The sequence below is a fragment of the Ostrinia nubilalis genome, chromosome 28 (assembly GCF_963855985.1).
Source record: "Ostrinia nubilalis chromosome 28, ilOstNubi1.1, whole genome shotgun sequence".
Classification (NCBI taxonomy): domain Eukaryota; kingdom Metazoa; phylum Arthropoda; class Insecta; order Lepidoptera; family Crambidae; genus Ostrinia; species Ostrinia nubilalis.
The window spans coordinates 1,644,861-1,669,172 of NC_087115.1; the positions used below are offsets into that span (position 1 = coordinate 1,644,861).

Sequence of the window (24,312 nt, forward strand, 5' to 3'; positions counted from 1 at the left end):
CTTCAGAACGTAACGTCACAAATACAGTTTTGCTACTTACACTACAATTTTCTACAAAGGGGTGGTCTTCGGGGTAGCTAAAACTACAGACATTGGTAGTACTTACAGTGCAATTTTCGACCTCAGCAGCCTTGACATAAGGGTGATTGTCGAGCAGCTTGACTATTTTCGTACTTACAGTGCAATTTTCGACCTCAGCGGCCTTGACATAAGGGTGCTTGTCAAGCAGCTTGACTATTTTGGTACTTACACTGCAATTTTCGACTTCAGCGGCCTTGACATAAGGGTGGTCTTCGAGTATCTTGACCACTGATACAATGTTGGTACTTACAGTGCAATTTTCGACCTCAGCGGCCTTGACATAAGGGTGGTCTTCGGGCAGCTTGACCACTGGATACAATGTTGGTACTTACAGTGCAATTTTCGACCTCAGCGGCCTTGACATAAGGGTGATCATCGAGTAGCTTGACCACTGATACAATGTTGGTACTTACAGTGCAATTTTCGACCTCAGCGGCCTTGACATAAGGGTGGTCTTCGGGCAGCTTGACTATTTCGGTACTTACAGTGCAATTTTCGACCTCAGCGGCCTTGACATAAGGGTGGTCTTCGGGCAGCTTGACTATTTCGGTACTTACAGTGCAATTTTCGACCTCAGCGGCCTTGACATAAGGGTGGTCTTCGGGCAGCGTGACCAGATGTCGCGGGAGCACTCGGATGCCGAGCCACGACATGAACAGGAGGGCGCCGCGAGGGCCGCACTCCAGGAGGTACGCCCCTATTAGAGCCTAACTAGCGTGACGTCACTAATACGTCATGACCACTTTAGTTAGATTATAGAGAGGTAGATGGAGGGCTGTCAAAGGTAACTGAGTTTCTTCTACCAATTCTTCTCAGCTCCAGCCAATATGGTAACCCGAAATGGAGGTAGCCCAAGTTATATTGGGAAAGGTTTCAGTTGCTCTGAAAACTACTAATTTGCTGTCTCTTTCTTATTTGAGTATGTTGAAACGAGACAGCATGTGTTTTGTAGGATTTCATACCCAAATATTTTTTCTCTCTTCTCTCATAGATTAGAAAATTACTTGGTTCTTCTTTACTTCGCGTCGTTCTCACAACATGTAAATTAATACAGAAAACCCATTTTTATAAATTACAAAATTTCCCCTCACACCGTGATTTGATCTTGGGTCCTGACGCGTGTAAAGCGACTTCGAAACCAACGCGCCAACTAGCCGCGTGAAATCTCTGGCGAAACTGCGCTACACCTTGAACGCGTGACGTCAGTGACGATATTTTGGTACTTACAGTGCAATTTTCGACCTCAGCGGCCTTGACATAAGGGTGGTCTTCGGGCAGCGTGACCAGATGTCGCGGGAGCACTCGGATGCCGAGCCACGACATGAACAGGAGGGCGCCGCGAGGGCCGCACTCCAGGAGGTACGCCCCTATTAGAGGCTAGCTAACGTGACGTCACTAATACAGGGTGTGGTTTATTTACTCACATTGCTGTTTTACATTTTGTCTCTTTTTAAGGGGGTACCTAATTACACTAGTTTACAAGGTTTTTTACCCAGAGATGAAACTGATATGTATCGGTAGAGTTATTAACCCTTACTTAAAAACTGAACTTAGAAAAAATTTGGGACGTTAAATTTTGTAAATATTGATTATTTTAATTTTTATCATTTTTATACATTTATCCCTAAAAACAATCAAAAATAAGTCGTGTTACTCCTTCTTTTATACTGATTAGTATCAGTTTCCCTTATTATAGACCAACAGCAATCCACTAACATATTTTTATCCCAAATTCCTTGGTATCTTTCCTCAAAAACCTTCAAATCCTGGTGAAAACTTTCGCCATGCTCAACACTCACGCTTCCTAGGTTCTCAGGAAAAAAATCCAGGTGATAATGTAAAAAATGAATTTTTAACGACTTATTCACACCCATTCTTTGATAATTCCTCAATAATTTGGAAACAATTTCTGCATAATTCTCAGATTTTATAGTTTCCCAGGAAACTTTTCACTGCTGCTTTAAATTAATACCAAGCATCTTTCCCTTACTGGAATTGCTGGGTAATGACGGATAAAGAACTCCTTCAGATTGTAGCACAGGTTTTGTGACTGATGCAACATCAGGATATTGTATGTTCTTGGTTTTTATTGTTAAAACCTGCAGTTTCAGTGAGGCAGAAGTAACAGTCATTAGAGTGATTTGTTGGTTCTCTCCATAACACTGGGGTACCGAATCGTATATGTTTTCTTTTTCCTGCAGCCTAGTGCAATAATAATTATACTTCTCAAATTTTCGCACACTACACCAGGAACCCATTTTTTATCAAGTTTGTTAACGAAATTTGAAAGTAATAGAAATAGGCCCGTTTTACGGCCTCAGTGATTGGTCTCTTATTTTTTGACAATATAATTTGACCACTAACTTAGCAAAAGTTATTTGGGCTTAATTTACACTGCCTTGGTGTCATTTCAAAACAAGTGAAAATGTTAAAATAATACTTAAACGCAATTAAAATAAAGTAGAAACACCGACACGGCTCACAAGACAGCTTACTTAGGTTAATGTGGATATCTCAAAAACTTGACGTGATAAAAATTTGAGACATTATATTTTTGTAATAAGGGGGCTGGTAGAAAACACACCCAATATGAATTATCTTTGGGTAAAAGAAAAACTTTTTTTTTGTAAACTAGTGTTATTGGAGAGACAGCTTGATTCGATCTCGTACCGAACTACTTCAACCTAGCGTGACGTCACATATGTTATGACGTCAGCTTCATATACAAGGTTTTTTTAATTGAATTTTGTGATACTACGTAAGGGACCAATTTTTTCTGTCTCTTTCTTTTTGAGTGTGTTGGAACGAGACGGCATGTGTTTTGTCTTATTGATCTACTCTACATACCCCTACTACTTTCTTGTACAAATTAGAAAACTAGCTCTTTCATTATCTTTTAACGGCTGCATTGAATCCTACATTTTAATTGCCTACAATGAATTTACAAAACCCGTTTTTTATAAATTACAAAATTCCGTAGCACACCATGATTTGATCTTGGCTCCTCACGCGTGTAAAGCGACTTCAGAACCAATGCGCCAACCAGCCGCTTGGAATCTCCGGCGAAACTGCGCTACACCTTGAATGCGTGACGTCAGTGACAATATTTTGGTACAGTGCAATTTTCGACCTCAGCGGCCTTGACATAAGGGTGGTCTTCGGGCAGCGTGACCAGATGTCGCGGGAGCACTCGGATGCCGAGCCACGACATGAACAGGAGGGCGCCGCGAGGGCCGCACTCCAGGAGGTACGCCCCTATTAGAGCCTAACTAGCGTGACGTCACTAATACAGGGTGTGGTTTATTTACTCACATTGCTGTTTTACATTTTGTCTCTTTTTATGGGGGTAATTATTGGAGAGACAGCTTCATTCAATCTCGTGCCGAACTACTTCAACTAGCATGACGTCACAATACGTCATGACGACCACTTTAGTTAGATTATAGAGAGGTAGATGGAGGGCTGTCAAAGGTGACTGAGTTTCTTCTACCAATTCTTCTCAGCACCAGCCAATATGGTAACCCAAAGTGGAGGTAGGCCAAATTATTTTTGGAAGGATTTCAGTTGCTCTGAAAACTACTAATTTGCTGTCTCTTTCTTATTTGAGTATGTTAAAACGAGACAGCATGTTTTTGTAGGATTTCATACCCAAATATTTTTGTCTCATCTCTCATAGATGAGAAAATTCTATTTCTATCCTTTTGTTCTTCTTTACTTCGCGTAATTCAGAAAAACCATTTTTATATCACAAAATCTCCTCACACCGTGATTTGATCTTGGATCCTCACGCGTGTCAAGCGACTTCGAAACCAATGCGCCAACTAGCCGCTTGAAATCTCCGGCGAAACTGCGCTACACCTTGAATGCGTGACGCCAATATTGGTACTTACAGTGCAATTTTCGACCTCAGCGGCCTTGACATAAGGATGATTGTCGGGCAGCTTGACTATTTTGGTACTTACAGTGCAATTTTCGACCTCAGCAGCCTTGACATAAGGGTGGTCTTCGGGCAGCTTGACTATTTCGGTACTTACAGTGCAATTTTCGACCTCAGCGGCCTTGACATAAGGGTGGTCTTCGGGCAGCGTGACCAGATGTCGCGGGAGCACTCGGATGCCGAGCCACGACATGAACAGGAGGGCGCCGCGAGGGCCGCACTCCAGGAGGTACGCCCCTATTAGCGCTTCTACGCAGTCGGCTATGGATTTATCTGTGGAAAAATATAGATAGATTAAAGGCGGATTTATATTATTATTTGTCTGAAATGTTATGTCATGACGCATCAGAACACATTAAAGATCATAGCAGACTTATCAACTCTAAAAAGGTATAAATACCGTATGGCTTTTCGCGAGCTGTCATCGCCTTTCGCGCGCTGTCAACCGCGAGGCGAGGCGCTGCAGTATGGAGTTTCATACAAAGAATACTGATCGCCTTGACTTGATACGGTTACGATAAATTAGCCTCTAGCCTCAATTTAACCAGCAAACGACTTTCACAAGCTAGGTTCAGAACCGTCATTGTCATGGCAATCATAAGATAAAATAAAATGTATGGCCAGCGTAGGGAGTGTATAGTCTGGTCTGTGAGCACGTAGAATTTTGTCCAATGACCCCAACCTATACATCCTTATCGCTCGCGCGTAATTATGTTGCTGTCGTGCTCGCACTCACTGCGGGCGCCCGTCGCACAGTCGCGACAGCATTATAATTACGCGCAAGCGATAAGGACGGGTAGGTTGGGGTCATTGGACAAAATTCTACGTGCTGACAGACCGGGCTTTAGACCAAATCCTCCATTTACTTCTGGTACATCTCTTACTCCTGTAGTTAAGACTAAATAACCTGACATACGCATTACGCACATACCAGTAAATAATGTATAAGAGTGTATTTTTGGAAGAGTTGGAGGGCTACACAGGCATTTTTTTTTTTTCATAAATGGAGGTTTCAATCTACTTTATTAACTAAGAAACTGTTGTTAACGAAAATAAACTATTTGTTTTGACCTGATGATAATGGTGATGATTGTAACAACTCACCCGGTATACTGTGCTGCGTGATCAGGTTGTATGGGATGAAGCATCCTGAGCTATCCACAGGCGCATCCTCAGTTAGATGCTCCAACTGAAATAACAACATTTTGTAGTTTCACACAAAAATGGGTATAGTGTTGCATGCAATTCACGAAGGCGAGTAAGCTTTACATGTGTGGTGGCTCGCTACTGTTCGTTTTTCAAAAGTTCTGATAGACATTACACTATCGTTATGTGCATGTACACGTACACACACAAGTAAAGCTCACTCGCCTTCGTGAGCAAGAACTATACATCAAGATAAAAGGACAGATTGTGATACTATGAGGCTACGGTCTCCTATTAAACGCTGAAGGCGGCGCACGATGTCAGCGTCAAACGTTTCTATTGACGTCATACTGGTCAGTGGTCATACGCTGACGTCAACATCTGAAGGAGACCACAACAGTATCCGGCTTGAAGGACCATAAATGCGGTAAAGAAACTCGAGATGATTTTTTATTACGAAAAAATCACAAATAGTCCTTTTATGACAGAAAAAAGAAAGTTATAGATCAAAACAAGCGCAAGCTCTTAAAAAGGCTCGGCGTTTCCACGCATGGTCGGATCAGAAATGAGGAGATCCGCAGGAAACCAAAGTGACCGACATAGGTCGCAGAATTGCTAAACTCAAGGGGCAGTGGGCGGGGCACATAGCTCGCAGAGCTGATGGCCTCTGAGGCAGAAAAGTTGTTGGCTACCACGGGCCAGAAGTAGCGTGGGCAGATTCCTCACTAGGTGGTCCGAATATCTGGTGAAGGTCGTGGGAAGTACCTTGATGCGTGACCGGTCGTTATGGAACTCCTTGGGGGAGGTATTTGTCTAGTAGTGGACGTCATTTGGCTAAAATGTACGAAGTGTTTTTTATTTTATTACTTACCTTAGCATCAGGTTGTGTATGTGTGAGAGGCGCCTTATGGCACGGCGGCAACCAGTTGTCGTGGGGCTCAAACTTGCTCGCTATCATCCTAGCACCGAGACGTTTGTTCCTGCCTAGTCGGTAGAGGTTCAGATTGGAAACCTGTAAAGAAAAGATTAATTTTTCAACCTCTTATCTTTCGAAACTTTTTAAGCTGAAATAAACTTATTCGCTAAGATTATAAGGTCCTCAATGCATTTTTCAGTACTCTTCTCAGCACTATAAATAAGCTATATGAGTTTTTCTTCACATGACCAACTTTTTCTGCACAAAGCATCCAGATAAAAACGGCACAGAATAAACTAATCAACAAGGAAACATCAATATCTCTTCTCAATCTTATACAGCAAAATGTTACAAATAAAATTAAACTTTGTTACCTAAAGCATACGGTCGATAAAACACTTGCCTATTTACATTCTTCTCATATGCCCGAGTTTCACTTACACAAAATTAATTTATGACAGTTTAGAATTAACTAATTTACAAGCAAATATCAACCTTATTTAACAGAACCTAAACCTCAATTTCAACTTTAAACACCTTATCTTCCCACGCCAAAACAACCTTTACAGCTTTCATCATAAGGTCTATAATCCACTCACCTGTTTACTCCTCATATGGCTCAATTTTCCTTCATGCACGGCCGGGTGAGCGCAGTACAGATACGCCGTTATAGCAAACTTGAGAAAACTGTCGCCAATCGTCTCTAAACGCTCTAAGTTGATGCCGTCGTTGGCGTTGGACATCGTTAGTGCCTGAAAAATAAACAAAAATTATCCTCTTTCTTGTTGAAGTCGGTTAAAAATGTATATTTCGATAGTTTTTGCAAAAATTCTTTTCACATGGTCTTTATCGCGTGTGTGTTTCGGTATTTCAGCTAGCGGTAAGTACTTATCGCGTTAGCAGGCTTCCTATTCGATGGGCCGACGATCTAATGAAGGTGGCGGGTAGTATAGATCGTTTCATTCACGAAAGCGCGCCTCACCATTCTTCCGCGAATGTGTGAGTGTTATCGGTCCACGCTAATGCTCCACGCACACTACAGTAATGCCTTACGGATTGCTCGGACCACACTCCCCGCACCCCGCGCGACCGGGACCAAACATGGGGCGCGGCCGAGTGGATGACACGATCTACATATACTGGATGCGGGCAGCGTGCACGAGTGTAGGCAAATGAAGCAAATCAGTACAACGCCATAACATTGGTTTTTTGAAGACCTCAGGAGATTTTATTTACATTTTTACTGAACCGTAAAAAATATAGGTCTAGCGCTTACCTCAGCTAGTGCCTGAGGTATTGAAGCGGTGCTGAAGGGATGACATTGACATATTTTGACGTGACAGAGCATACAATATGAAGTCTCGCTGACGTTTGACGTCTCAAAAACGCCCTCCCGTGCCGCTCCCATACTCAGGAACTGACTGAGTTAAACGCTAGACCTGTAGGTACTCTATTCTCACCTGCAATATAACACTAGGACTAGGCCCAGGATGTCCCTCCAAATCCGGCTGATAGTCAAAATCGAACTCCTTCCCGTAGCCTCTACCGTCCTGGTAATACGGCTTAAATTCCTTCGCTTCATCCTTTTTGTTCATTTTCTCCACATAACTGTCTATGGTATCAAAACCTACGTTTGCGACTTTTTCGTTAACGTAATTCGGCGAGTCGATATCTACGTCGACCATAGAGAAACACTGTAGCTTTTTCACTTCTTCCTCGCTCATCGTATCTTTCAAACTTTTAAGTAACACTCTTTTGTTTTTCTCTATGCTTTCCAAACTGATTTGGCCTTCAGAGTCTATGGTCAACTCTTCTTGGCCGTATGGGAATAAATCGTCCAGTATTTTGGACGGAGGTGGAGTTAGAGTCTGTGGTTTGTGCTCTTTTGTCTCTGGTAGTATTTCGGCGATGGCTTGATCCTTTTTTATGAGGTTTCCGTTGGTGATTAGATCTTGCTTATGGTGTGTGACAGATGAACGGAACTTTTCGAGGTACTGCAAAGAAAAAAATAGTTTATTCAGTACATAGGCCCTTTCCAGGGCGCTTATACACGTCCCAAATATAGCTTGCCCTACCACCACTTCGGGACAACATATGGGCTGGTGCTGGGAAGAAGTTGCGGAAGAAACTCACGCCCGTATTCACAAACATTACTATGAGGTCTCAGTGTGCGTGGACGCACAGGCTGACACACGAACCAATCACAGAGCTCTATTCAACGCTGTGCGTACGATTTTCTGCGTCACTTAAGCAAGCATCGATTGTGAATACGGGCGTCAGTCACCTTTGTTAAAAGAAAAGAAAGAAAAAATGTTTATTTGGTTACAGGACGAGGCACACTTATCAACCCGGTAAGGGATCGTAACCGTATCAACTCGAGGCGGTCAGTATTATTTGTATGAAACTTCGTACTGCAACACAAACTTATCCGCACCGTAACGTAAACGCCTCGCCTCGCGGTTGACAGCCCACGAAAGGCGATACGGTGTTGATCCCTTTCCGAGTTGATAAGTCTGCTATGACTTTAATGCGGTGACAGTCGAGTCATGCTAATAACGACACAATGCGCAAGGCGTAAGGTGCATATTCCATTGTTAATGAAACTTGCACCGTATACGTTAACTTCGAAATCATGTTCTTCTGATTAATTTCGTTGTGGGTCCAATGACAGTTTAACTTCCCCCCGGGACAAACTTGACCTTCACTGGTTGGTTGGTCAAGCTGTAGATCCTGGCTACACAGGAGTTGCAGCGGTGGGGACGAGAGGTGTGAATAGTCCCGTTACAGCGTATACCTAAGATATTAAGATGGTGTATTTACCTCGCTAGGGCCATTCCCTTCGGCCATATACTTCGTGACGTCACGCTGCGGCTGCGTCTTCTTAGAGCTAGGGGCGTGGCTTATACAATCTTATCATGCTAATAACGACCCAATATCATGGGCATAAGGCGCATAATTCATTGACACGAGTCTACACCTTAAAAAGTAAGAAAAAATTGAGAACTAAGGCGTTATATGCCTCGCTAGGGCCGTTCCCTTCGGCCATATACTTCTTGTAGGCGTCTCTGTCGCGCGCGTCATCGGTGACGTCACGCTGCGGTTGCGGGCGCGTCTTCTTAGAGCTAGGGGCGTGGCTTATACAATCTAAAGTCTGGTCTGTGAGCACGTAGAATTTTGTCCAATGACCCCAAGCTACCCATCTTTATCGCTTGCGCGTAATTATATTGCTGCCGCGACTGTGCGACGGGCACCCGCAGTGGGTGTGCGAGCGCGACAGCAACATAATTACTTGGGGTCATTGGACAAAATTCTACGTGCTTACAGACCAGACTTTAGTCATGCTAATAACGACCCAATGCGTAGGGCATAAGGTGCATAATTCATTGACACTTAAAAATTATAAATAAAATGTGTTATAAGCCTGTATTTATTTGCCACCTATATTATGACAGGTAGCGTGTCTTATACGACAGCGTAATAATGTCAATAAGATCCTAATGCTGTACGCATAAGGTTCATATCTCATTAACACACTTGACCAATGAAATGTACACCTTATTTCCATACAGCTAAAGCTGTATTTACCTCGCTAGGGCCGTTTCCCTCGGCCATATACTTCCTGTAGGCGTCTCTGTCACGCGCGTCATCGGTGACGTCACGCTGCGGCTGCGGACGCGTCTTCTTTGAGCTAGGGGCGTGGCTTATAAAATCTAGTCATGCTAATAACGACCCAATGCGTAGGGTATAAGGTGCATAATTCTAAAAAGTAGGAAAACAATGTGAAATATGCCTACATTTATCACCTATGTCATGACAGGTAGCGTGTCTTCTATACGACAGCTTGATATCAATAAGATCCTAATGCTGTACGCATAAGGTTCATATCTCATTAACAAACTTGTCCACTGAAATTTACATCTTATTCCTATGCAAATAGAGCTGTATTTACCTCGCTAGGGCCGTTTCCTTCGGCCATATACTTCTTGTAGGCGTCTCTGTCGCGCGCGTTATCAGTGACGTCACGCTGCGGCTGCGGGCGCGTCTATACAGTCGCTTCATGCTAATAACGACCCAATGCGTAGGGCAAAAGGAGTATATTCTATTGCCAATGAAATAATAATGTGCGGTTATGGGTGCGTAGCATAGGGGCGTGGCTTATACAATCTCGTCATGCTAATAACGACCCAATATCATGGGTATAAGGCACACAATGCATTGACAAAGTTAGCCAATGAAATGTACACTTTATTTCCATGCAACTAAAGCTGCATTTACCTCGCTAGGGCCGTTCCCTCCGGCCATATACTTCTTGTAGGCGTCTTTGTCTCGCGCGTCATCAGTGACGTCACGCTGCGATTGTGGACGCGTCTTCTTAGAGCTAGGGGCGTGGCTTATACAGTCGCGTCATGGTAATAACGACCCAATGCGTAGGGCATAAGGAGCATATTCTATTGTCAATGTAAAACGCACCTTATTCCCATACAACTAAAGCTGTATTTACCTCGCTAGGGCCGTTTCCTTCGGCCATATACTTCTTGTAGGCGTCTCTGTCACGCGCGTCATCGGTGACGTCACGCTGCGGTTGTGGGCGCGTCCCATAGTCGCGTCATGCTAATAACGACCCAATGCGTAGGGCATAAGGCGCATAGTTCCTTAATGCAAGCAGCGTACAAGCGGTCATTGTGAGAATCCTTAGGAGAGACCATTATCCAGCAGTGGACGTCTTTTGAAGCAAATTGCACCGTATGCCTAAGACAATAAGACTGTATTTACCTCGCTAGGGCCGTTCCCTTCGGCCATATACTTCTTGTAGGCGTCTCTATCGCGCGCGTCATCGGTGACGTCACGCTGCGGTTGTGGGCGCGTCTTCTTTTTCTTTTCAACGTCCACGGCTTCGGCTTCGTGCGCTGTCTTATACTCTATTCGGACGCCCATCGCTGTTGAATAATGGACCTTATTTAAAGTGTCGTAAGGACGAGGGTGTGTGTCAAACAGAGAACGGGCAGCAGCGCTCTTTGAAAAACATCAAGCTTTTAAACTGGCTGCCAAGCGTGGGGATTATGGCAAAACCCCCCACTATAGTGGAGGAGGCTCATAGTCCAGCAGTGGACTGTAAAGGGCTGTTGATGATGATGATAAAGGATGAAGGTCAGTATCTACTTGTTTCATAATGTAAAACGCCGGTGCTAAACTGCTGACTGACCTATCGACGTAAAGCTTAATACACTTACGATAGTATGCAATTTAAACGGACAGATTAAATTCATATACAAAGGCGTCGGATAAACATCTAATGGCTGATTTTTCAATCGTCAGATACTTATCCTTTAACTGAATAATAACCTTGTCATTTTGACATATTTCCCATACTAAAACTGTGCCAAACTTATTCTTCAGTTAAAAGTTACCCGACGATTAAAAAATCTGCCCTTATAAACGTAATATTGTATTCCCTTGAGGAAAAGCAAGTAAGAAGTAGTACCACTCACAGTTCTTACTCCAAAATCCGCCATTTTCAGTGTCATCGTCGCTGTCAGTGTTCAAATCAGAGTCGTCTGTGTCGAAATCACTGAAAAAAAGAATATAAATAGAAAAGTATATTATTTAGTATCACATGCACATAACAAGATAACCATATCTTATTTATTTATTTTTAGAGACGTGTCTTCTTCAATAATGTTAGTCAAATACGGTTCCGAATCCCAATGACATGATGATATGACACCGTAAGATTGAAAAAAACCGTTAGATTACAATCTAACTCGCGAGATTGTACACTGTCGAAAGATTGCGAACAGTAAACATACTGCTTAGAATAGTAGATTACAATCTATCGAAGTGAAACCGTCAAATTCTGAAATGGCATGCGACAAAAAGCACAGTAAACTTTTTACAATCTTACGGTGACAGATATAAACAATTTTCGAACAAATTGAAAAATATCTAGTTCGTCTGAGCAAGAATAAGTGATTTTAAAAGTAGCTGTCTTCCTGCCCAAAAGATAAGGAGACATATAAAGTGCCCCATAAGGGCTACCTTTTCTTGTTTTATTATCTTCTATAATAATATTTTGACGTTCATAAGTGCGACTTGTGGTCTAAACTGAATAAATACTTTTGATTTTCCAAGAATTCTACACATCAAACCCCCCGCAAAGAAAAATTAATATTTCTAGAGCGTCCATATTATTTTGTAAATGTAGATACATACCTCGACATGTAAGAGCAGTCGCTCTCCGCCATAGAGAACGTTCTGGTCGGATGGAACTCTCTCTTCGGTTTCTCTATGGGGTCACACCAGTTGGTGCCACCTATAACAAGTATTAGATCAAGAGTGCTTTACATAGATATTACCATCATCGTCATCATCATCATTTCAGCCACAGGACGTCCACTGCTGAACATAGGCCTCCCCCAATGACTTCCACATCGCCCGGTTGGTAGCGGCCGGACTGACTGACGGCCGATGGGGCAGCAAGGTTCTAGAGTGGAGGCCGCCTGGGTGGTCTAGTGGTAGGACCACCTGCTTCAGACGCAGAGGTCCCGGGTTCGATTCCCAGTGGGGGCAGATTTTTCTGTTCAGTTTGGTTGGTGGTAGGGCTTGTTACCACCGTCTGGCTAGCTACCATCTTACTTAAGTCTGTCGCCATAACAACAATGTTAAAAGCATTGTTGTGTTCCGGCAGTTAGAGGTAAGATAGCCAGTTCCTCCGTGGTTGAGGATTCCGGGTGAAGCTCGCTTCCACCTTCGGCCTGATCGTCACTTACCATCAGGTGAGATACAGGCCAAGAGCTTCCTCGTTTTGGATAAAAAAATAATAATAATAAAGGTAGCAGGAAGGCGCTGTATGCAGGCCGCTACCAACCGCGCGATGTGGAAGTCATTGGGGGAGGCCTATGTTCAGCAGTGGACGTCCTGTGGCTGAAATGATGATGATGATAGGAACTGAACCCTAGACACTTAAGCATTATGTTCTCTCACCTGAGGCAGAAGTGCAGAAGGTGAGGTTGGAAGGCAGCGGCTCCATATACTCGTCGTACTCCATCGAATCCGGTATAGAAGACGCCATATCATTACTCCACGTGCCGATTTCGAAGCCCTGTTTGAATAAAATACAGTTTAAATACTTTCTGGCCCGGCGAACTTCGTACCGTCTAGTCAATTAACGTACGAGACATCAGGAGGCGTAGTGTGAGTTTACATCAAATGTCATCACTAGTGAGAAATGATAGAGTAAAAGCTGAAACTTTGTCAGCGTATGCTCCAAATCTTATTATATAAAAGAAAGTCGTGTTAGTTACACCACTTATAACTCAAGAACGGCTGAACCGATTTAGCTGAAAATTGTCAGGGAGGTAGTTTAGAACCAGGAGAAGGACATGGGATACTTTTTATCCCGTTCGAAATAAAAAAAAAGTCTGCTTATTTATTGCCATTAAGGCGGAACAAAGTTCGCCGGGTCAGCTAGTATAGGATATAATGTTGGTGAATTATGAAGTTTGGGTCATGGTGGCTTTGGGAGCTACCGTAAAAAAACTGTCTGGCAAGCTTAGGAGTTGGAACTGTCAAAACTGTCTGGCTGTTGGGGAAAATACTTCTAATTATTGTCCAAATATTAGGGGAGAGTTCGGTATATTGTACCGCCGGGTAAATTGTACCACCCTCATATTTCGTAAAGTATTTATTGAATGTCTGTAATTGCAACACTCAGCGATACACAACTAAAATCAATTAATATCGGCCATGTGGTTTTTGCCATGACAACAAACACGTGTGTTTTATTTTGAAAAGTATTTTTTCATTGTTTTCAAGTAACTTTTGACAATACATGATTAGTTTGTAATTTTGTTAAATTTAATCACAAGGTGTTTCTAATATATTATTTAGAAGCGTAAATTAGTGTGGATTACAATTATTTGAAACATTTTTCGGTATTTATAAGCTATATTTTATACCGATTTTTTAAAAGCACTATCACCTAGTCGGCTAAATTGTACCACGTCAAGTTGTATGGAACTTTACCAAAGAATTTTGAATTTTTTTTTAGTAAATCATATTTTGAAGTTATAACTGCATAGTTATGTTTGACTAACAATAAATGAAAGCAAAAGACTGGCAAAGTAGATTAGGTACAAGTGTGCGTTACGATAATTGGAATTACAAAACTTGTACTCAAAATCGTGATAACGTGTAAAACAATATCGATTTTCTATGTTATTAACTACTGTTCCTTTTCGTTTCCTAATTTGTTAAGAATGTATCGTATAATATTTTGCCATAGTTTTTTTATAGGCTTGAAATTTATTGAAATCCAATTTAGTAACCCTGTGGTACAAATTATCGAACCGGTTGGCTAAATTGGACCGAAGCTCTGAACTCGTACTTTGTTGATTTGTACTAAATATACAACAATCATGTTAATTAATACTTATGAAATAGTAAGTTGAACAATGTATCTTTTATTATATACCATGGACATTAGCAAAAACAAAAGAAAACTAGGTGTAAAATGGGATTGAAAAAAACTGGTCCAAATTAGCGGACTCTCCCTTATACATAAAAATCTGATTTAATGGTATGACGTTAGTAGAATTAGTCTATTGAATATACAGAAAAAGCCACTGTAAAAGTTAGACTTACGTTATGTATGACGGATTATACAGCGCCCCTAGCGGAAACATTCAAGAACTAAAATTTTCATATTTTTTCAACGCGCTCACTAGTGAGAACGTAAGATGTAAACTCACACTCAGCCCTCAGGTATCAATAGGGTATTTGACGTTACCAATTAATTGACGCACTTTTATGAACTGTCAAAACGAAACTCCCATAGTTTTTGTAGGGCAATACAAGCCGATGACGTCACTATTTTGCAAACTCTAACTTTTTTTATCAATTACAAAGTAACAATATAAATTAAATTTACAGTTTTGCTTTAGAATTATTGGTGTATAGTGTGGAATACCTAATTGCGGTAAATATCTAAAAATATAGCAAACTTACGGTAGTAATAACATCCTTCCGCTTGCAAAAACAAATAATACATTCAATTAACACACTTTGAAACACAGTGAAATGTCATTTCAAGGTATCAAAAATACCAATCACTACAATAGAATTTGGACCCTGTATTAAGGATGTAAAGTTCAAAATTCATTGGTGAAAATTCCCTAACTGTTTTAATCAAATTTGAACCTTCTATACAGGCAATAAAATTCAATATTCGGCGAGAAAATTAGTTTTTGTCAAACTTACACTTTCAGCATCCTCTTTCTCCGCTAGAATATCGTTGATGGTTTTCTCCGGTGGTTCTTCTGCTCTTGAAATTTCTTCTATCACTTTTTCTTCTTCTCTAAAAATATTAGAAGTAGAAGATAAGAATCGCTTACGCATGTTATAGGTCATGTTACTTGACTCAGTCAGTGCCTGAGGCATGGGAGCGGCGCTGGAGCGGTGACATTGACATATTATGACGTGACATAGCATACAAATCTGTGGGTCTAGACCAGCGGTTCCCGAATGGTGGTCCGCGGAACCCTGGGGTTCCGTGGAAAGGCAGAAATACCAAGCCTTAAGTCTGTCGCCATAATAACAAAGTTAACAGCATTTGTGTTCCGGTAGTTAGAGGTAAGATAGCCAGTTCCTCCGTGGTTGAGGATTCCGGGTGAAGCCCGCTTCCACCTTCGGCCTGATCGTCACTTACCATCAGGTTAGATACAGCCATACAGGCCAAGAGCTTCCTCGTTGTGGATAAAAAAAAATAAAGGTAGCAGGAATGTGCTGGATGCAGGCCGCTACCAACCGCGCGATGTGGGGTTCCGTGGAAAGGCCGCAAGGGTTCCGTAAAAAATATTATCCCACGTTTCGTGACCGACGTTGTTCGCGCGCACCGATTTGTTTACGCACAAGGGAGGGGCAGGGCGTGCGGGCGGAGTAGTACGGGGGTTCCGCTAGGAAAAGTATAATCAATTAGTGTTCCTTGGCAAAAAAAAATTGGGAAACCCTGGTCTAGACAAAGTGCAAATTATAATCGCAAAGTGGTCGAAAAGCCCCTTCTTCTATGGAGTTTTGACGGATTCAATTTTCGATTCGATCAAAAAGTGCGTTTTGTCTAGGGGGGCTGAATGAGATTTGAAGTCTCGCTGACGTTTGACGTCACAAAAACACCCTCCCGTGCCGCTCCCATACCTCAGACACTGACTGAGGTAAGCTATATTATAGTCTTAATATAATATAGTATACCTAAAGCCCGGTCCGTGAGCACGTAGAATTTTGTCCAATGACCCCAAGCTACCCATCCTTATCGCTAGCGCGTAATTATGTTGCTATCGCGCTCGCACACTCACTGCGGGCGCGCGTCGCACAGTCGCGACAGCAATATAATTACGCGCGAGCGATAAGGATGGGTAGCTTGGGGTCATTGGACAAAATTCTCACAGACCAGACTATATCGGCCAACTAAAAGTCGGTGGTCAGCGACTAGGCTAAAGGGACTCCTTCATAAATACAATAAAAATGCTACTTACTTGACTTCAACATCTTTTTCCTCCTTTTTCTCTTCTTCGTCTTTCTTCTTTTCAGTCTTTTCAGAGTCCGCACTTAGTACCTGTAAATAAAAGTATTTATTGATATCAAATTTATTTATTTATTTATATAAGGCACAGCTACAGAGAACAAACCATAACAATACAATGAGGGCTATCGTTTTTATACTTAACAGTTGGCACCCCTGGCGATTGACAGGACCTTACTCTACAGTGGCGCCATCTTGACGAGTGCAAATGCGATAGTCCTCCTACCACTTTAGCGCTCACCAGTTGGTGCAACTGTCTTCGCTACTAGCAAGTGACAGGACCTTACTCTACAGTGGCGCTAACTGGTGAGCGCTAAAACGATAGCCCTCATTAACACAACAACATAGCACAATATTAAGTCTGAACTCCGATTAGAGCCAGGCACAACATTTAAATAACAAAGAAATAACAAAAACGGGCCTACAAACAAATGACTTCATTGAATTAGTATTATCTGTCCCATCATCTGTAATCCGCTTTGCACTGGAGGGAAGTCGAACCTTAACTTCGAACTCCTCCTATGTTCTTCTGACTAATTTCGTTGCGGGTCCAATGACAGTTTAACTTTCCCCCGGGACAAACTTGGCCTTCACTGGTTGGGTTATTGGCGGTCAAGCTGTAGATCCTGGCTACACAGGAGTTGCAGGTGGGAATAGTCTCGAAGAGATGTCATGAACCTGTGGAGACTAACGCCCGTATTCACAAACATTACTATGAGGTCTCACAGTGCGCGTGCCGCGTGGACACACAGGGTGACACACGAACCAATCAGAGCTCTATTCAATGATGTGCGTTCGATTTGCTGCTTCACTTAAGCAAGCATCGTGATGATGTTACTATCATCATCATCATCATCTCAGCCATAGAACGTCCACTGCTGAACATAGGCTTCCCCTAATCCTTTCCATGTTACCCGGTTGGTAGCGGCCTGCATCCAGCGCTTTCCTGCTACCTTTATGATGTCGTCGGTCCACCTTGTGGGTGGACGTTACACGCTGCGTTTTCCGGTACGCGGCCTCCATTCCAGAACCTTGCTGCCCCATCGGCCGTCAGTTCTGCGTACTATGTGCCCTGCCCATTGCCACTTCAGCTTGCTAATCCGTCGAGCTATGAATGTTACTAACCTCAGCCAAACTCCATCCGAAGTCCAGCGCTGGCCATTGGAAGCCAGGACAAGTGGTGTCATCTATCTTCGGTATACCAAGACCCACGTCTATGGCCACCGCTCGACGGATCTCATCGGCTATGAGGAGCGCGTTGATCCTGTTTAAAAACATATTTGTAAATAAAAGGCTTAAAAATAAGGCTAAAAAAGTACAGGGCGGAAACGATTAGTGATCCCACTCGATTATTTCTAAACTATAAAAGATATCGAAAAACTGGTTACGGATCCTGAAAGTGCTTCACGAGCTCTATTAAATGGTATTAATAATATGTTTCAGAATAAACTGGATCTATCCGACAGTTCTGTGTGACGTCAACAGTGTAAGTGCAAGAGGGAATAAGATGTACGGTCAGCGTCATATAGTTCGTGACACCCAGAGTAGCCAATACGTTCGTAATGGTGGCCATACACGTTAGGGTTTGCATGATGGTTTTGACCGTACATGCTTAACCGACATGCAAACCCTAGCGTGTATGTTATAAAACTGTACAGTTATTGGTGCGTGTACATGCAACCTAACGAATATCAAAAAAGATATTTTTGCCGCTCGGTTATGTTTGCGCACATGCATAACCGAGCGTGTGTGCGGCCCGCTCATGCTTGCATGCACAGTTTTCTCTCAGTCTCCTATAGTCTGTGGCAGTGAATGGTGGTGAATATTTAAGACACTCATGTGTTCTCCCTGTTGCAAGAAATCTTGATGTTACTGCTAGGTTTGGGCTGTTCGTTGATAGATCACTATGTCAGTCAGTCAGTCACCTTTGAGTTAAATAAATTTAGATTGTACATGCAAACCCTAACGTGTATGTGCTATAGATAACTCGGTTATACCTGTCGGTTAGGCATGTACGGTCGTAAACATCATGCAAACCCTAACGTGTATGGCCACCATAAGCGTCAAGCGTATGAAAGCTTTATGCCGCACAAATAAGGTCCAGTCTGTATGTCTACAAGCAAATAGCGACTTTATGTCACACAAATAAGGTCCACAGTAGCCTTTATATGATGAGGCAACCTAATCTATATCTGTATCTGGCGCAGTGGCGAGCAAATAGCGACTGTACGCCCAGACGGTAAGTCTACAAGCGACTAACGATTCTATACCCTTGACATGAGGTTCACACTTGCCTGTAGAGTATGCGGCAACCTTACCTAATATTAGTCTTTCTACCTACAGTTCGGTGACGATTGAAAAACGTCTCTATACCGTTGACATAAGGTTCAAACTCGCCTGTACAGCACGCAAGGTAACGCCACAGTAGCGAACCACAGTGGCGCCGCAAACGGATGCACGCGGCAGAGCTCGGGAACTAATATCTGCTTCTGGTCCAGGCGGTCTCGTTTCGCTCGGCGCGTGCGTTCCGATGATACTGGTAAGGCCACGCCTTTGCGGTTCACGTATCTGTAGAATAATGGATGGTTTAATAATAATGAACCTTATTAGCGCTTCATAAGGCTGAGACTTCACTTTCTACTTTGCAAAAGAAAGTTTCAGTAAGGTGATTATCACACTGCACCGCGCTCCGCCGCGGTACGCGTGACGACAGATTTAATAATTGTATGCAAGTACCTCAGTTTGTATAGTAAACACGCGCGGCACAACACACAGACATCGCGTTTGCGCGCGGGATTCGTTGTATGTAATCACGCGGACCGCGGCGGAGCGCGGTGCAGTGTGATAATCGCCTTAGATAATAAAGGTTGCTGCCACTTAATTTTAGCGATTCTGCGGGATATGTCATTTTGGTTTCCCTACGGATCTCCTCATTTCTGATTCGATCACGGGGGGCATATAGCTCGTAGAGTTGATGGCCGCTGGGGCAGGAAAGTTCTCGAGTGGCGACCACGAGCTGGAAGACGTAGCGTGGGACGTCCACCCACAAGGTGGACCGACGACCTGATAAAGGTAGCGGGAAGGCGCTGGATGCAGGCCGCTACCAACCGTGCGATGTGGAAGTCATTGGGGGAGGCCTATGTTCAGCAGTGGACGTCCTGTGGCTGAAATGATGATGTTGATGATGAAAGAATAATGAACGTTGATGGTGGATCATAAGGCTGTTAAAGTTTCATTTAGAAAAAAATGTTGCTGAATTTTAAATGACTTGAAAAATCGAACCAAATGATTTCAATTCCCATCTTAGATAATTCGATTTTTTCATGTTATTTAAAATTAAGTTTGAAACGCGACTCTTAACCCTATATTTTTTATAAATGTTGCTGATTTAACACTTTATTATTGTAATATAGCTTGTATATTTAAACAAATGTGAACCTTATCTCACACGACAAAAGGCTCAATCTTTCAATATTATTCTGTATGTGACAGATGTTGATTAGACTGCGATTAAAAAACTCCAAGTTTTTTTGCTGGAGGAGTTTCAGCAATAATTAACTCTGCCGTAGCGACAGAAGGTTCAATTTTGTACTGATAAAGAGTAAGACCATGTGTTCAGACGATATTAAACCTTACCTAGCCGTGAGAAGATTCAATTTCTTCCTAAAAAGTTTCACATAAAAACTAGCATTGGTGTACAAACAAAATTAAGCCTTACCTAGGCGTCAGAAGGTTCAATCTCGCGCTCGTATGGTCCACATCCAACAGCGGTTGGTTTGGCTGCGTCAATACTACCCCATACTTATTGCTATAGTAGTTTCTGAAGCTTGTGTGAGTGGCTGAAGGGAACGCCGAGTCTGGTGTGAGGTTCCAACATATCTCTGCTACTAGAAAGAACTGGAAAGGAAAGATTTGTTATATGAATTTGGATTCTAAGTCAGAGTACTTTAGGAGGATTTTGGTATGAACTAAATGTAGTTTTCGCACGTAAAGCTGGATTTATATTTTTCTGACGTTTTGTCGTGACGCATCAGTTCAGAACGGAATCCATTTCATACATATTTAATATGGTAACGTTTAAACTAGTGTCTTGTGTCGTGATGACAGCTAACGTGTCGCATACTAACGCCCGTATTCACAAACGATGCTTGCTTAAGTGAAGCAGCAAACCGAACGCACAGCGTGGAATAGAGCTCTGTGGTTGGTTCGTGTGTCACCCTGTGCGTCCACGCGCACTGTGAGACCTCATAGTAATGTTTTTGAATACGGGCGTTAATGTATGAAGCAGTTTCCGTTCTGATTTGTCACGATACAATACGTCAGACAAATATAAACCCAGCTTGAATCATCCGCTAAAATAAAAATACTATTAAAATAATAAAATAGTACTTTTTATATCGTTACACGAGAAATAGAGTATTTGACACCATCCTTAATTTTGATGAGATGAAATAAATAAAAAATACGACTTCCGGAGATTTATGGCAAGTTATACAACTGAGGATGAAGATGATGAGGATGACAATGTGGATGATGAGGATGAGGATGTTAATCGTGACGATGTGATGATGATGACGATGATCTTACCTGCGATGATAAGAACCTGATGAAATACCAGAGGTGGAATTGTGTAAAGCAATCGTAATCATTTGACAGTTCATAACGTACGATAATAAAGTCAGTTGAACAAAGCGTTTGATAGAATAATCGTATGTTATGAACTGTCAAATGATAACGATTGCTTTACACAATTCCACCTCTGATGTGGATAAGAATGTTGAGGATTAGGATGATGATGAGGTTGAGGATAAATATGAGGATGATAATGATGATAATTACCTGCGGTTGATCCTGATTCCTATACCAGGGGGTAACAACCGCCTCCCTATACTTCTCGGGGTCGAACACAAACGTCTCTCCTGGCTTTAGGAGAGGGTTGGTGATTTCCTTCTTGCTGCCTTTCTCTTCGTCTTTATTCACCTGTTGAGATAATAAATAAATAAATATCCTTGGACATTTTACACTGCGCTTCTAGCCCCAAACTAAGCAAAGCTTATACTATGGGTACTAGACAACGGATATAACATACTAAAATACTTTTTTTTTTGTAAATACATACTTATTATACAATACAACTATATTATACATAGAAAACACCCAGTCCAATACAAACAAATATGTTCATGCACACAAATGTTTGTACAGTGCGGGAATCGAACCCGCTACCTCCGGAATAGTTGTCCGTTTCGAACCACTACACCAAACGGCCGACTAAAGATGAACACAATATTCTTTTAAAAAAAACAAGTAAGTAACCGGAAATGACGTCCGAACTTGTATAAAGGACTCCTCAACTACCGGACTGCGCTGCCCACATCTAGACACCCACCAGATGGTGTGAAGGTCGCGCGAGGCACCTGCCGCGACCTTCACCAGATCGTCGGTCCACCTAGTGGAAGGCCTGCCCACACTACGTCTTCCGGCTCGTGGTCGCCACTCGAGAACTTTTCTGCCCTAACGGCCATCAGCGTCCATAATGTGCTGCACTGCCACTTGATTTTAGCAATTCTGCGAGTTATGTCGGTCACTTTGATTCTTCTGCGGATCTCCTCATTTTTGATTCGATCACGCAGGGAAACTCCGAGCGTAGCATGCTCGATTGCCCTTTGGGTGACCTTGAGCCTTCTTATGAAGCTCTAATCCTTATTCTACTAGCTGACCCGGCGAACTTTGTTCCGCCTTAATGGCAATAAATAAGCACTTTTTTTTATTTCGAACGGGATAAAAAGTATCCTATGTCCTTCTCCTGGTTCTAAACTACCTCCCTGACAATTTTCAGCTAAATCGGTTCAGCCGTTCTTGAGTTATAAGTGGTGTAACTAACACGACTTTCTTTTATACAGGGTGTTTCTTGTAAGGTGTCAAGCCGAAGGCAGGTGATAGGTGAGGACTAGACCTATCGATTTCACCCCCATGTATGTTCTACGATTTTTCGTAGTTTAGAAGTAATCGTTAATTTTGTGATTTTTTCAAATTTTATGACCTAGTGGCTTAATTTGTTTTTATCTTTTTTTTTGGGTTGACTTTTCTCAGATTTCTTTTTTTGACAGATTCCCTATTAGTTGCAGATATTTGAAAAAAATAATCACCTTCCTATCTTTGATGCAAGATACAAAATTTTTGCTAGAAACATAAAAAATATGCTTTTAGCAGAACATTCTAAAATTTTCAACTGAAATGTATGAGAAAAAAAAAAGAATTTCCATAGGTCCAAAATAATTTTAAAAACTGCGCAGTTTTCTAAACTTTCATAATAATACAAAAAAACATGTACTTAATAGGCCATTATTTTCTGTAATCGCTCCACTAAAGTGGTAACTCGGAGATTCCGTTACAGGTTTTTGACTTTCTTAGGACTAAGTAATATTTGCAATCCCCTAAGTTTACGTTATGTAGAACACATTTAGAGACAATAATTGAAAAGATTTTTTTTATCCACAACGTGGAAGCTCTCGTTCGATCGAAACGATCATTGCAAACGTTGTGATAGGGATAGAGACATGCGATTTTTGGTTTTACGAAGGTAATACGATAGAGAATAATACAAAGTAATAAAAACCACCAGTTATAGGGGCATTTTTTGGAGAAATTTATCAAATAACCAAAAAACACGAATTTTTAAGCAGATTTTTTTCAAAAATTATCATTTTTTGTTATTTGTTGGCCTTTTTTGTGTATTTTATGTATTTTTTTAGTATTGCCTGTTATTTAGAATTATTACTGTTTTTATTTTATCAGGATATACCGCTTAGTTTAAAAGTTATTACGTTTTCTTTACAATAAGTAATTGAAAGAAAAAAAATTCTATAAAAAATTTAAAAAAAATCTCAAAAAATTTTTGACCTCTTTTTTGTCGATAAAAATAGGTCTAGTTTCATCTATTTTCATATGTACACTTTAACGTGACTCACACTGTATAGATAGAAGTCCATTCTTCAACCTACCTTGGGCACGCTCGTTTCTTCTTCCCCATTGGGCCAGTGTAGAGGAGGTTCCAGTTCTGAATACTTGGTGTCTTCTGTGTGTTGGTATATCAGTTCTAGGAACGGCCAGTCGATGTCGATTTTGGTGGTGCCGTCTTCTCTCGTTGCTGGAAGAAATAATAAGAGATATTTTTTTTCTGGGAGGTTTATTTTCGACAATGTCAATAGAGATCGATATAGTTTACACCAGGTTGATGTTGGTAGATGTTATGAATATCCGTAACCGAAACTTTCGGATATCCGAAATAAAAAAATATCCGAAACCATAAGCGTAACCGATTAAAAAGTTTCGGATACTTTCGGATGTAGGCAGTTTAAATTGTTTTTTGTATAGCATTATATGTAAAGGCATAACAGTCTGATTTACCTTAATAATGCCATCTAGTACCATTTATTATTTTTTTATTACTTTTTATTCGATGTAGTGTTCGGCCATGAATGAACCGTGTTGGACAACTATTGCAAATTGCATTCTAAAGCACAGATATCCGTAACCGTAACTTTCGGATATCCGAAATAATTAAATATCCGTAACCGTATCCATATCTATAATATCTTTGGACAATCTCACACAGCGCCATCTAGCCCCAAAGTAAGCAATTAATATGCTTGTGTT

General features: G+C 41.7%; 1 protein-coding gene across 1 annotated transcript in view; it reads right to left on the reverse strand.

Moving 5' to 3' along the window:
• Window positions 1–24,312, reverse strand: part of LOC135085183 (endoribonuclease Dcr-1) — a 77,299-nt gene that overhangs the window by 16,660 nt on the left and 36,327 nt on the right. Inside the window, exons 20-36 of the mRNA XM_063979936.1 lie at window positions 23,658–23,803; window positions 21,493–21,633; window positions 20,372–20,550; window positions 19,051–19,221; window positions 17,779–17,917; window positions 16,604–16,686; window positions 15,336–15,525; window positions 13,062–13,179; window positions 12,291–12,390; window positions 11,570–11,649; window positions 10,854–11,017; window positions 7,541–8,074; window positions 6,680–6,832; window positions 6,036–6,176; window positions 5,123–5,207; window positions 4,044–4,291; window positions 495–761 (exon numbers count right to left, since the gene is read on the reverse strand). Coding sequence (XP_063836006.1) covers window positions 495–761; window positions 4,044–4,291; window positions 5,123–5,207; window positions 6,036–6,176; window positions 6,680–6,832; window positions 7,541–8,074; window positions 10,854–11,017; window positions 11,570–11,649; window positions 12,291–12,390; window positions 13,062–13,179; window positions 15,336–15,525; window positions 16,604–16,686; window positions 17,779–17,917; window positions 19,051–19,221; window positions 20,372–20,550; window positions 21,493–21,633; window positions 23,658–23,803 — 2,939 coding nt within the window. The remainder of the gene's footprint in view (window positions 1–494; window positions 762–4,043; window positions 4,292–5,122; window positions 5,208–6,035; window positions 6,177–6,679; window positions 6,833–7,540; window positions 8,075–10,853; window positions 11,018–11,569; window positions 11,650–12,290; window positions 12,391–13,061; window positions 13,180–15,335; window positions 15,526–16,603; window positions 16,687–17,778; window positions 17,918–19,050; window positions 19,222–20,371; window positions 20,551–21,492; window positions 21,634–23,657; window positions 23,804–24,312) is intronic.